Source organism: Heterodontus francisci, chromosome 36 (assembly GCF_036365525.1).
Source record: "Heterodontus francisci isolate sHetFra1 chromosome 36, sHetFra1.hap1, whole genome shotgun sequence".
NCBI classification, from domain to species: Eukaryota; Metazoa; Chordata; class Chondrichthyes; order Heterodontiformes; family Heterodontidae; genus Heterodontus; species Heterodontus francisci.
Window position 1 is genome coordinate 32,467,458 of NC_090406.1, and position 15,208 is coordinate 32,482,665.

A 15,208-nucleotide genomic window follows, 5' to 3' on the forward strand; every position below is an offset into this window, starting at 1 on the left:
TCTCGATTTGAGGATGACGTCTACTCAAGGTCACAAGTTTCTGCTATGGCTCTTCAGGTGACTGAACAGGCTGATTTTTGACCGCAGATCTTTGGGCACATGGGGCAGGATGTCCCACGAGGTAGAGGGACCCAGAGAGCAAGATTTGCTTCCTTTTCTTTCCTTCTCTGCTGCTGCTCTGTCTCATCATGAAGATGTTTGGACTCGAAGCATGATGCAGCTTGATGGACAAGTTATCACCATTTTGAACAAGTGATAGCAAGCTGCACCCAGTCATCAATGTCAGTGCTGCCGCGCTTCAAAGAGAGCTTCAGAGTAAAGGCCTGCTACCCGACCTGAACCCGAAGCGACCCGACGACATGTCCGGGTCGGGTTGGATCCAGCTTTCGGGCTCGGGTTGGGCCGAGTCCGGGTCGGGCTGGACACAAGCGGTAAGTGCTCTGCTGGTATTTATTAAAAATAAAAAGCCTACCTGAGCTGGGAGTCGGAGACAAAACTGAGTCTGTGCAGTGAGCGAATGACATCATTATGACATCATCACGCATGCGCTGCAGCTTTGTGGCACTTCCCAGTTGGAAGGTAAGTAAAGGGATGGTCGGGTCAGGCTTGGGTCGGGTCAGGTTGGGCTTGGGACGAAATTGGAGGGATTCGGTCCGGGTCGGACTCGGGTGGATCGGTCAGGTTCTTTTTTCTGACCTGAGCAGGCCTTTACTTCAGAGATAAAAACAAGAAATGCTGGAAATACTCAGCAGGTCTGGCAGCATCTGTGGTGAGAGAAGCAGAGTTCACTTTGCAGGTCAGTGACCCTCCTTCAGAACTGACAAATGTTAGAAATGTAAAAGATTTTAAGCAAGTAAAGCGGGGGTGGTGGGGCAAGAGATAACAAAAGAGAAGGTGTTGATAGGACAAGGTCACAGAGAATAACTGACCAGAAGGTCATGGAGCAAAGGCAAACGGTATGTTAATGGTGTGCTGAAAGACAAAGCGTTCGTACAGAGAGGGTGTGAATAGACTGTAAAGCACAAACATTAAAAAAAAATCAAAAAAACAGAAACAGTGGGTAGGCACAGTAGAAACAAACTAAACACACTAAAAAAACCTAAACTAAAATAACCAAATAAAAAGAAAAAATAACATAAAAGTGGGGGGGGGGGGGCCCCCATCATGCTCTGAAATTATTGAATTCAGTGTTCAGTCGGTAAATGAGGTGCTTGTTCCTAGAGCTTCCGTTGATGTTCGCTGGAACACTGCAGCAATCCCAGGACCGAGATGAAAGCTGGGGGTGGGGGGGGAGGAGAGAGGGGGGTGCGGTGTTGGGGGATGGTGTTGTTGAAATGGCCAGCAACCGGAAGCTTGGGGTCATGCTTAGGGACTGAGCGGAGGTGTTCTGCAAAGCAGTCACCCAATCTGCGTTTGGTTCCCCCCCCCAATTTAGAGGAGACCACATTGTGAGCAGCGAATACAGTATACTAAATTCAAAAGTACAAGTAAATTGCTACTTCACCTGAGAGGAGTGTTTGGGACGTTAGATAGTGAGGAGCGAGGATACGGTCAGTCATAAACTCTATTTTTATCCCAGAATAAAATACCACCAACCAGGTTTCTTTAATAAACAACACAATTGCCAGTTTATTATAAAACAAATCTTATCCAATAATGAAGTAAAGCATAAACACACACATTGAAATATTGAATTTCCCTTTTTGCCTTCGTCCCTCGAACTCATGTACACGTACACATACACCGGTTAACTGGAAAAATAAAGGGATTTTTGATTTTAGAGCTCTATTACAGACAAAAAAATACGGGTTGAATACTTGCTCATTGTTGAAGAAACAGCAGATGAGATATGTTGTGTTCCAAAACTGGCATAGAGTCTGGCCTCCGAGTAAACATAGACGGGTCACTGGGATCTTTTAGAACAGTTCTTTTCAGGCGGTGTTGAGAATTAATTTAGCAGGCTTTTCTACAAAGGCAGGAGAAGAGACAAGTTGACACAGTGGACTTCTCAGGGTCTTTTAGCTGGAAAGCTGAGCTGGGTTGTGGTCTTCTCTCCTTCCTTGGGAATTCTTATCTCTCCTTGGAAGTTCTCTTCTCTCCTTGGAAGTTCTCTCCCTTTTTATACAGTTCAACCCTAACTCAAAACAATTCAAAAGCGAAACCGACAACAGGAGGTCAACCTTTTGACCTCCATCAATCATGACCTGTCACTTCTTTCGTAAACAACTTCTCCAGGTGTCCGAAGTTCTCTGTTGTTTATTGAACTGGACATCAGGTGGTTTCTCTGAAAGGTTGTTGTCGTTGTTGCTGGAAGTCAAGTGGTTTCGCGGAAAGGCTTGTTTTCCTCAAGACCACTCAGTGACCCTTTTTTTAAAAAAAAACATTTTCGGGGCTGTTTTTCAAAGTCGGGTGGCCTTTACATGACCCCCTTTGAAAACCCCCAAAGTTTAACATTTCTTCAGTCTTTCAAAAAATGAATCCTCAAAGAATATATGTAACAAAACACAGAGGCACTTTTGTAACAAGGGGTATGATAATGTAATTAAAAATAAATGTAATTAAATTAACACAATAAAGATGGCAGGACAGGTGATGTGTTGTGGCTGCAGTATGTGGGAACTCTTGGATGCCACTGCGATCCATGGCAACCACGTCTGTAGTAAGTGTATGCGGCTTGAGGAGCTTCGGCTCAGAGTCATTGAGCTGGAGGTTGAGCTGCAGATGCATCAGGGAAGGGGAAAGTTACCTGGCCACCTTGCTCCAGAAGGCAGTCAGACCCCTTAGGATAGGGTCATCAGTTTTGATCAGTGATCAGGGACAGGAGAGTGTGACTGCAATAAAAACAAGAAATGCTGGAACCACTCAGCAGGTCTGGCAGCATCTGTGGAAAGAGAAGCAGAGTTAACGTTTCGGGTCAGTGACCCTTCTTCGGAACTGACAAATATTAAAAATGGAGCAAAGGCAAACAATATTTGCTGCATGACCTTTTGGTCAGCTATGTGGCCTTGTCCAATCTACACCTTCTCCTTTGTTATCTCTTGCCCCACCCCCGCCTCACTTGCTTATAACCTGTGACATTTTTAATATTTGTCAGTTCCGAAGAAGGGTCACTGACCCAAAACGTTAACTCTACTTCTCTTTCCAGAGATGCTGCCAGACCTGCTGAGTGGTTCCAGCATTTCTTGTTTTTATTTCAGATTTCCAGCATCCACAGTATTTTGCTTTTATGAGTGTGACTGCAAGTTGTGCTGTTAGGGGATCGAGAAGGTGGGAGTGGAGGAGCCTCAGCCCTTGCAATTAAGCAACAAATTTGAGGTTCTTGCAGATTGTATGGACAAGAGTGAGGGCTGTAGTGTGGATGAGCAGACTGACCATGGCATCACAGCACAGGAAGCTGTTCAAGTGGGGGAAGCAAAAAGGAAAGCAGTGGTAGTAGGGGACAGTATAGTGCGGGGGATTGACACTGTTCTCTGCAACAAAGAGCGAGAGCCCAAAAGGCTGTGTTGCCTGTCCAGTGCCAGGGTTCAGGACATCTGCTCAGGGCTGGAGAGGAACTTTCAGTGGGAGGGGGAAGGATCCAGTTGTCGTGGTCCATGTAGGTACCAAAGATAAGGAAAGGAGTTCTGCGTAGTCAGTGTGAGGAGCTAGGCACCAAATTAAGAAGCAAAATTTCAAAGGTGGTAACCTCTGGATTATTAGCTGAGTCACATGCGAATTGGAGTGGGAAAATAAGATGAGAGAAATGAATGCGTAGCTCAAAGACGGTGTGGTAGAAGTGGGTTCCAGTTCGTGGGGCACTGGCATCAATACTGGGGAAAGTGGGGGCTGTACCGTTGGGACGGTCTACACCTGAATCATGCTGGGACCAGTGTTCTAGCGAGCCTCATAGCTAGGGAAGTAGAGAGGGTTTTAAATTAAATAGAGGGGGCAAGGGATCAAATTTAGGAAGATATGGTAAATCAGAGCAGAGACAGGGCAAGAGAGAAAGGTATTAATGTGGGAAAAGACAAATCGACTGTGACAGGAAGGGACAGTGAGTACAAATATATGAGTAAATCAGCAGACAAGGTTAGTGGTTAAAAAAGAATGAAAGGACAAAACTAAAGGCTCTATCTGAATGCATGTTACATTCGAAACAAAACAGATGAACTGAGAGCGCAAATAGAAATAAATAAGTACAATCTGCAAGTCATTACAGAGACATGGCTGCGGGATGATATAGATTGGGACCTAAATATTGAAAGGTACCATGACATTTAGGAAGGACAGGAAACTAGGAAATGGTGGAGAAGTGGCTCTGTTAATTAATGATGGTATTAGCACAACAGAGAGGGATGACCTAAGTTCGGGAAACCAGGATGTAGAAGCAGTTTGGGTTGAGGTGACAAATGATGATAAAGGCAAGAAGTCACTTGTGGGAGTGGTGCAGAGGCTCCCTAACAGTAACGATATAGTAGGATGGGGTATAAAGGAAGAAATAATGGGTACTTGTCAGAAAGGTACGGCGATAATCATAGGGGATTTTAATCTACATATTGACTGGAAAAATCAGATGGGCAAAGGTAGCCTAGATGAGGAACTCATAGAATATTTTTGGGATAGTTTCTTAGAACAGCACATTCTGGAGTCAACCAGAGAGCAGGCTATACTAGACCTGGTATTGTGCAACAAGATAGGATTAATTACTGACCTCTTAGTGAAAGCGCCCCGAGGCAGCAGCGATCATAATATGATTGAATTTTACACTCCGTTTGAGGGAGAGAAGAATGGATCCAAGGCTAGTATTTTAACTTAAATAAGGGCAATTATGAGGGCATGAAAGCAGAGGTAGCAAAAATGAAGTGGCAAAGCAGGTTAAGGGGTAGGTCAATAGAGATGCAGTGCAGACATTTAAGGGGTTATTTCAGAATACATCGAATAGATACATTTCAATGAGAGAAAAATTCCAAGGGTGGGACCTGACATCTGTGGTTAACTAAAACAGTTAAAGATAGTATCAAACTTAAAGAAAAAGCCTATAATTGCGCAAAGCTGGGAGGCAGGTCAGAAGATTGGACAGAATGTAAAAAAAAAAAGCAAAGAATGACAAAGATTGATCAGGAAGGTAAAATTAGAGTACGAGAGGAAGCTAGCTAGAAATATAAAGACAGATAGTAAGAATTTCTATAGATATTTAAAAAAGAAAAGCTAATAGAATGTTATTGTTTATCACAAGGGGAATTGAATACAAAAGTAGGGAGGTTATGCTTCAGCTATACAGGGCATTGGTGAGACCACATCTGAAGTACTGTGTACAGTATTCTTTATTTAAGGAAGGAAGTAAATGCATTGGAGGCAGTACTGGGAAGGTTTACTAGACTAATACCTTGAATGGGCGGGCTGTCTTATGAGGAAAGATTGGACAGGCTAGACTTGTATCCGCTGGAATTTAGAAGAGTAAGAGGCGACTTGATTGAAACATATAGGATCCTGAGGGGTCTTGACAGGGTGGATGTGGAAAGGATGTTTCCCCTTGTGGGAGAATCTAGAACTAGGGGTCACTGTTTAAAAATAAGGGTTCGCCCATTTAAGACAGAGAGGAGGAGAAGTTTTTTCTCTGAGGGTCATGAGTCTTTGGAATTCTCTTCCTCAAAAGGCAGTGGAAGCAGAGTCTTTGAATATTTTTAAGGCAGAGTTAGTTAGATTTTTGATAAGCAAGGGGGTGGAAGGTTATGGGGGGTAGGTGGAAATGTGGAGTAATCAGTTCAGCCATGAACTTCTTGAATGGCGGAGCAGGCTCAAGGGGTCAAGTGGCCTACTCCTGCTTCTAATTCATATAGTTTGTAATTTCCCTGATAGAGGCTCTCTATTTATTTATTTAATTTTGCTAATGGAGACCCCTCTTTAATTTCCCAGATGAAGGTCTGCTCTTTATTTTCTTGGTTTTCTCAATGTAAGCCACCCCCCCCCCCCCCCCCCCCCGTTTTCTGGGCTACTCTTTACTTAATTTTGCCTATGTGTAAGGCCGCTATCAATTCATTAACTCCCATACCTTTAATTGGTTTTACAGATGAAGGGTTGCAAGTTGGAAGAACGCTAATACTGACACCTTGGACTGTCTGCTGCATGTGAGCTGAACTTAATCAGTTAGTGACAGTCAAGTTGGAAAATATTTTAAACTGATGTGAATCAAATGTCTCTCAGTTTTGATCAAGTTGACATGCAGTGATTCCCAAAGCTGGTTGTATTTCATCATTCCCATATCTGCTTGCATTCCTCTGTTCCCATAAAGTTCACTGCAAAGCTGATTCCTGGTGTCAGAGGAATGGGTTATAAAGAAAGACTGGACAAGCCAATGGATAGGGGGCATCTAAGAGATGACCGTATAGAATTACACAAGATGGATAAGGGAATGGAAGAAATAAATCTGAAATATTACTTTTAAATTAAATTATGTCTTGGCCATTCATTCAAGACCTTGGTTTGGGAATTACTTGACTGTTTGGCATTGAGTTCTCTCTTTGTGGGATTTATGTCTGGCTACTGATGGGCATTTTGAACTAGTAGCTCATAACGTTTGTCAGAATTCAGTAAGCTGCACTACAGTGAACTGTCACCACTCTTAAATCTTGTTTCAGAAACTGTCAAAAGATGTTTTCAGCTTTATAGCGTCTGGTTGGATAGGTCAAATTGAAAGATACTATAGTACTAAAAATTGCCAGTATCAATGGGCTGATACTAAGCTTTCATTTTGGAATATGTTCTCCAGCTAGTAGTGTAAAATAATTTCCTATAGTATATCTCTGTTAAAAGTAATGCGCAGTTTATAGTCACGATATACTCAAAAAGAATTGTGCTCTCATTAGCGTATGTGAGCTAACAAATTCTATGGAATCTGCATAATCTGCCCTTTGAGGTTTTTGTATGTTATAATTTTATGGGATAGTGACCTCCTGCTGCTGTAAATCCTGATGAATTCATAATGTCGCAAGGTGGTGAATGTTGCTGCTTAGCCTGACTCCACTTCTCCTGACTTTAGTTTTACATTCATTAACTTGCTCCAGCTTCCATTATCGGGTTTAAATTGAAGTAAAAGAGGGTGGGGGGAGCTCATTTTGCATATATTTGGAACTTTATGTAAGGTTAAAGATCATACGATCACTTTGTATGAAGAATGCCCACATTAGCTCATTTTGATCCCATTCTTCCAGAATAGCAACCTGGATATCTCTACATTTCAGGAGCTGAATCCTGAATGATTTCAATGTCTTGGCCTTGACCTTCAGTGTTAGCCATGGTTCAGTTGGTAGCACTCTCTTCTTTGAGTCAGAAGATTGTGTTTAACTCCAGAGACTTGAGAACAGAAATCTAGGCTGACACTCCAATGCAGTACTGAGGAAGTTCTGCATTGTCAGTGAGGCCGTCTTTCGGATGGCACATTAAACTGAGGCCCTGTTTGCCCCCTCAGGTGGACTTGAAAGATCCCATGGCACTATTTCAAAGAAGAGCAGGGAAATTATCCCTCAATCACTATTACAAAAACAGATTATCTGGTCATTAGAACATTGCTGTTTGTGGGAGCTTGTTATGTGCAAATTGACTGCTACGTTTCCTACATTACGGTGACTACACTTCAAAAGTACTTCATTGGCTGTAAGTCACTTTGGTACATCCTGAAGTCACAAAAGGTGCTATATAAATGCATGGCTTTTCTCTGACAACCTCATTAAAGCTACTGAGTATTCCGTGTGAAAGCAAATCTTGATGTCTGTCCTAAACTTACTCCTCTCTGCCCTGAACCTGTGCATTCATGGGCTGCTGTCCTGATGTATTGAAGTATTGTTCCAGTTTTATATTACTCCTATTGTTGTCATGTAGAATGGAGCAGGTTATTGAAATGTTGACTTTTTTCTATTAGTGTCTTACAGGTCAGTTTTGCTTGTGCGCCTGAACCCCGATACGTCTGGTCTCGCCATACCTTGCCAGTGACAGACATACACTGTGGAATTGGAGGCCCCCTATCTCGTGTTGCGACAGCATCTCTCGATCAAACTGTTAAAGTGAGTTTGTTCTCTTTAAAGCACAGTTCCGACTATGTTGTTTCAGCCAAAATAGGTTTAATAAAACTTTCAACTGAAATAAAATATCAGTATAAGCTCTGTTTCAGAGACAGCAGCTCATTGAATTAAAATATATATTTATATAGTGCCTTTTCATGTGCCTGCAGATATTCCAAAGTTACTGATGAATTATTTTTTGGCTATCATTGTTACTATCTAAGCAAATGTATCAATTATTTTGTGCACAGCAAGATGTTGCAGAATGGATTTTTTTGATGTTGCTTGAAGGAGGAATGTTGACCACACTGGAGATTCCCTGGATTCTTACCTGAGACTTTCTGTTCCCATTGCATGAGATGCTGCCTTTCACATTCGATCATAAGGAAAACACTATCATTAATATATATTGGAATTAAGTTTTATTTATGGAAGTGGAACCTAGATAGTCCAATGAAATTGTACATCTTAATTATTTTGGAGCTCTGGAAAAAGTATTGTCCAGGACATTTCAAGGTTATTGCTGGCTTTTTAAAATGTAATTTGTACCATGGGATTTCTGTTACCAACCTGGGCACGTGGCTAGAATTTAGATTTACTGTCTGAGTGATAGTGTGTCAAGTTGTCCAGTGCCCTCTACACAGCCTATAGAGTGGTCCATATTTGTGTCAAATTCTAATCTTGAAAATGGAGGTTATACCTGAAATTTGACCCTGAGGGAAGCACCCTGCTAGCCTTAACCAGTTTAATTCCAGCTTCTCTCATCTGCTAAACAGTGACACCAAAGCTGGCATACACAACTGTGCTGTTTCCTCTGCCTCTGATCCTTTCTGGCATATAGTAGGTTGTTTCTACCCCATGGCAACCTTCTCAACCTACCAGAGGCACATTTTGTTCATTTGCTATTTTGTTCCTTTGGTTAAAGTTTACATAATAGTTTCTAGCGAGTAGAAAAGTTGATTTTTGAAGTATTAGGGGAAGAAAAATCTGCTCCCATAGCATTTAAAGCATTTATGTTCATCTACTGTGGAATCACAAACTGGAGGTGGGGTGGGGAAATTAATATGCGAGCGATGAATGGGCTAAGGCCAATTGTAGCACCCATGCTGCTGCTTTGGTTGAGATCATTGAGCTCAGCAAAATTGGAGATTGTACCTGGGACCTTTGACTGAGGCAATTGGGAGCAACTGCTGTGATTTAAAAAAAAAAAATCATCTCTTCCTATGTCTGTCCTCCAGTTTTTCCTATTGGAAAATGGCTGTCTTTCCTAATACGGGACATGGTGACATAGTGGTAATGTCACTGGACTGGTAATCCAGAGGCCCAGGCTAATAACCTGGGATATGGGTTCAAATCCCACCACGGAAGCTGGTGGAATTTAAATTCTATTAATTAAAATCTGGAATTGAAAGCTAGTCTCTGTAATGATTGTCATAAAAACTATCTGGTTCGCTACTGTCCTTTAGTGAAGGAAATCTGCTGTCCTTGCCTGGTCTGGCCGACATGTGACTCCAGATCCACAGCAATGTGGTTGACTCTTTACTGCCCTCTGAAATGGCCTAGCAAGTCACTCAGTTGTCAAGGGCAATTAGGGATGGGCAACAAAGCGATGCCCACGTCCCATGAAAATTTTTTTTTTAAATGACCAACTGAGATTGGGAATGTGCCTGTTCGTGTCTGGTGCAAAAACCCACCCTATTTTCATGTTATTTAAATGTCAGTCGAAAGATTGTAGGAACCTGTATCAGTTTTCCATGATCCAAACCCCGTTGTAGATTGGTGCACATACTTACACAAAATGACCAATTTTTGGAGGAGTGGACCAGTTTTGGATGTTCTGGTATATGTTTTTTGGGGATTGTATAGTTCTTTGTGGGAATGAACTTATTTTGGGTTAATGAATTTGTTAATTCACCTTGACTGTGTTGTCACCTCCCAAATCTTTGCCCACATTTCTTGCAATCATTGTTTGAATCTTTCCAATTAGGTTTTCACTCCACTACAGCACTGAAATGGCCTTAATCAAAGTCACTAATTACATCCTCTGTGTTCGTAATTGTGGTGCACTATTCCTCCTCGTCCTTTTCAACCTCTTTAATTCTTTGACATGGTCGATCACACCAATCTCCTGCAACCCTTCTCTCTAATCTCCTCCAGCTCTGTAACCATCTGGGAACTCTGCATTCATTGACTCTGGCCTCTCGTGCATCTTTGCCCCATTATTGGTTGCCACGCCTTCAGCCTACTAGGCCCTGTGCTTTGGAATTTCCTCCCTAAACCTCTAGCTCTACACGTGCTTCTTCTTTTAATACTCTCCTTAATACTTACCTTTGACTTGCTTTTAGTAACTCTTACTGATAGCTTCTCCTTTGGTTCATTTTTGTTTAGTTGCATCTCTTGATGTGTTGTGACATTTTTCAATGTGCTATGCAAATACAAGTTGTTAAGTATCAGCAGGCTGTTTATCCATGACGTGCATCACCATCCTGTCCTCAGCTGAGGGTCGTGTACATACACTGAGCAGCGTGGATTGCAGGGAAGTGATCAGTATTGAATACCCTGGGTCATTGCCTCCTTAAGTGAGATACTGAGGTTAGATGTAGCATATCTGCTACATCTACTGCTGTACTGGCTGAGATCAGCTAGCAGCACAGACCAGGGCTGGAACCTGAAATCTTTTGGTAGTTTATTTTTGTAGCTGGAATTAACATTTGTTCTTTGATTCCTTAAATATGACTTTAGAATTCAGAAGGCATGGGAAATTTGATGAGAAATATTAGATTTACAAAATAGCAGATTGCCTAAAGCTTGATTGTCCGTATTGAGTAATTAGAGATTATATATTCAAAGATGGCAGTACAAGTTGATCAGGCATTTTTTTAAAAATGCAAATGAGATCCTTGGCTTTATAGATGTTTATGGAGTACAAAAGCAAGGAAGTTATGGTGAGCCTTTATAAATCATTGGTTGCATAGAATTAGAGTCCACACAGAAACAGGCCATGTGGGGCAGAAACGTCAACAAGAGTCTCCTCCCACCCCTCTTCATCTTAGCTTGCCAGCATATCCCTCTATTTTCTCCCTTGTGCTTGTCTCGCTTCCTCTTAAATGCACCTATGCTACGGGTATGGTAGCATAGTGGTTATGTTACTGCATTAGTAATCCAGAGACCTGGAATAATGATCTGGAGACACAAGTTCAAATCTCATTATGGTAGCTGAGGAATTTAAGTTCAGTTAATTAAATGAACCTGGTATTTGTAATGGTGACCATGAAATTACCGGATTGTCGTAAAAACCCACCTGATTCACTCATGCCCTTCAGAGAATGAAGCCTGCCTTCCTTGCCCAGTCTGGCCTATATGTGAATGCAGACTCTCACCAATGTGGTTGACTTTTAACTGCCTTCTGAAATGACAAAACAAGCCACTCAGTCGTACCGCACCCTGCAGGGGTTCGAGAAAATGGCTCAGCATCTTCTCAAGGGCATTTAGGGATGGGAAATAGATGCTGGTCTTGCCGGCAACTCTCACATCCTGAGAATGAATTAAAAAATAAAATGCTATTTGCCTTGTGAACATAACATAAGAAATAGGAGCTGGAGTAGGCCATATGTCCCCTTGGACCTGCTCTGCCATTCACTAAGATCATGGCTTATCTTTGACCTCAATTCCAGTTTCCTGCCTGATCCCATATCTCTTGATTTTTCCCTAGCATCCAAAAAGTCTTATCTATCTCTGCCTTGAATGTACTCAGTGACTGAGCATCCAGAGCTCTCTTTGATAGAGAATTACAAAGAAATTCCTCCTCATCTCAGTCTTAAATGACCCACCCCTTATCCTGAGACCTAGTTCTAGACTCTTCAGCCAGGGGAAACTGGATTTACCCTGTCAAGCTCCCTTTGAATTGTATATGTTTCAATTAAATAACCTCCTCCTCTTCTTAACTCCAGAAAGTATAGGCCCATTCTACTCAATGTCTTCTCATAGGACAACTCTCTCATCCCAGGAATCAATCTATTGAACCCTAGCTGCACAGCCTCCAAGATAAGTAAGTATATCCTTCCTTAGCTAAAGAGACCGGAATTGTGCACGGTACTCCAGGTGTGGTCTTAGCAAAGCTCTATACAATGATAAGAGATTTCGTAGTTAAGGATCCTTTAGGGGGAAGCGATCATAACATGGTAGAATTTCAAATTCACTTTGAGGGTGAGCAACTCGGGTCTCAAACCAGTGTCTTCAACTTAAACAAGGGCAATTACAGAGGTATGAAGAAAGAGTTGTCTAAAGCGGGCTGGGAAGATAGACTACAGGGGAAAGCAGTAGATGAGCAGTGGCAGACTTTTAAGCAGATATTTCATAACACTCAACAAACATTTATTCCAGTCAGAAGGAAGGACTCTTAAGAGAATGATGAACCACCCATGGATAACAAAGGAAGTTAAGGAGAGTATCAAATCAAAAACAAAGGCATACGATACAGCGAAAATGAGTGATAGGCTAGAGAATTGGGAATTTTTTAGAAACCAGCAGCAGATGCCTAAAAAAACAAATAAAGAGGGAGAAAATTGAGTATGAGAGTAAATTGGCAAGAAATATAAAAAACAGTAAGAACTTCTACGGGTATATTAAAAGGAAGAGAGTAGCTAAAGTAAGTGTGGGACCCTTAGAGGATGAGACTGGGGAATTAATAACAGGGAACAGAGAAATGGCAGATAATTTAAACCAATATTTTGCATCGGTCTTCATGGTGGAGGACACTATAAACATCCTAACAATAATAGATGAGCAAGGTGTAAATGGGAGGGAGGAACTTGTAACAATCTCTATCATGAGGGAAAAGGTGCTGGACAAATTGATGGGACTAAAGGCAGACAAGTCGCCAGGACCTGATTGCCTGCATCCAAGGGTTTTAAAGGAAGTGGCTGCAGAGATAGTGGAGGCATTGGTCATAATATACTAAAACTCACTGGATTCTGGTAGGGTACCAGCGGATTGGAAAACCGCTAATGTGACACCCCTATTCAAAAAAGGAGGGAGACAGAAAGCAGGAAACTACAGACCAGTTAGCTTAACATCAGTCATTGGGAAAATGCTAGAGTCCATTATTATGGAAGAAATAGCAGGACATTTAGAAAAACATAATGCAATCAAACAGAATCAGCATGGTTTTATGAAAGGGAAATTATGTTTGACAAATTTGTTAGAGTTCTTTGAGGATATAATAAACAGAGTGGATAAAGGGGAACCAGTAGATGTAGTGTATTTGGATTTTCAGAAGGCTTTTGATAAGGTGCCACAAAAAAGGTTATTGCACAAAATAAGAGCTCAGGGTATTGGGGTAATGTGTTGGCATGGATTGAGGACTGGCTACACACAGAAGGCAGAGAGTCGGGGTCAATGGGTGTTTTTCAGGTTGGAAAGCCGTAACTAGTGGGGTGCCACATGGATCGGTCCTGGGCCTCAACTATTTACTATCTATATTAATGACTTGGAGGAAGGGGCAGAGTGTAGTGTATCCAAATTTGCTGATACCAAAATAGCTGGGAAGGCATGTTGTGATGAGGATACAAAGAATCTGCAAAGAGATATAGATAGGTTAAGTGAGTGGACAGAAACTTGGCAGATGGTGTTCAATGTGGGAAAGTGTGAGGTAATCCACTTTGGTAGGAAGAATAAAAAGGCAGATTATTATTTAGATGGAGAAAGACTACAAAATACTGCAGTACAGAGGCATCTGGGTGTTCTTGTGCATGAAATGCAAAAGGTTAGCATGCAGGTACAGCAAGTAATTAGGAAGGCAAATGGAATTTTTGCCTTTATTACTAGGGGGTCAGAGTTTAAAAATAGGGAAGTTTTGTTACAACTGTACAGGGTGTTGGTGAGGCAACACCTGGAGTACTGCGTACAGTTTTTGTCCCCGTATTTAAGGAAGGATATACTAGCGTTGAAGGCAGTCCAGAAAAGGTTCAGCAAGCTGATACCTGGGATGAAGGGGATGAACGGCTAAACAGCTGAGGCCTTTATTCATTGGAATTTAGAAGAATGAGACGTGATCTTATAGAAACATAAGATTTTAAGGGGGCTTGACAGGGTAGATGGTAAAATGTTTCCACTAGTGGGGGAATCTCGAACTAGGGGACATAGTTACAGAATAAGGAGGCACACATTTATAACTGCGATGCAAAGGAATTTCTTCTCTGAGGGTGGTGAATCTCTGGAATTCTCTACCTCAGAGTTGTGGAGGCTAGGGCACTAAATGCATTTAAGGAGGGGTTAGATAGATTTTTGAAATCTCGGGGAGTTGAGGGTTAGGCGGAGCAGGCCCGTAAGAGGAGTTGAGGCCTGGGACAGATCAGCCATGATATTGAATGGGGAGGCAGGCTTGAAGGGCTGAATGGCCTACTCCTCCTATTTCTTATGATAGTAAGACTTCCTTACTCTTGTACTCCAGCCCCTTTGCAATACAGGTCACATTGCCTTTTGCCTTCTGCCTTCATGATTGCTTGTTGTACCTGCTTGCTAACTTAGTGTTTCTTGAACGAACCACCCAAACCCCTCTCAACACCACCATTGAAATGTTTCTCACCATTTAAAAAAAAAAATTATTTTCTATTCTTCCTACTAAAGTGAATAACTTCACATTTCCCTACCGAGTGACTCCTGACAACACAGAGCATGCGCAGAGCGATCACTGACATCATTGGCGTGTCCATACATTTGCCAGCTTGCCAGTATGGGTCTGTGCATGCGCGTATCAATGTCACCACACAATGACGTCAGACGTAATGACGTCCAATTGTTGCTTCACCTCTCACTGGCTGCGATTGCCGCCTCCATCTGCTCCCTCCCACAATCGGCACCTCAATCGCTGCTTCTCTTCCCCGCTCCCTACCGCCGTTCTCTCCTGCGCCCGCCTGCTCACCGTTCCATACCGCCACTCCCGACTCTTGGCCGCTCCATCCTGCTGCTCGCTTCCTGCTATGCCGCTAGTGTCGCTGGAGGGAGCGGGGGACAGAAATGGCGATTGTGAGAGGGAATGATGTACTGTTGGGGGTGTGTGGAGGAGGCAATTGTGGCCATTGATGGGTGAGGGGTTTGGGTTCAGTTTTTTTTTTGTCAAATTGAGCAGCGCTATTTTTTATTACCGGCAGCTGCCTGAGATGTCGCAGACA

The 15,208-nt window shown here is 42.3% G+C and overlaps 1 protein-coding gene across 3 annotated transcripts in view; it reads left to right on the forward strand.

Moving 5' to 3' along the window:
- The window catches only part of wdr18 (WD repeat domain 18), a 208,027-nt gene that overhangs the window by 16,128 nt on the left and 176,691 nt on the right, over positions 1-15,208 (forward strand). For all 3 annotated transcript variants that reach the window (XM_068016467.1, XM_068016466.1, XM_068016468.1), the window contains exon 4: positions 7,898-8,039. In XM_068016467.1, coding sequence (XP_067872568.1) covers positions 7,898-8,039 — 142 coding nt within the window. The remainder of the gene's footprint in view (positions 1-7,897; positions 8,040-15,208) is intronic.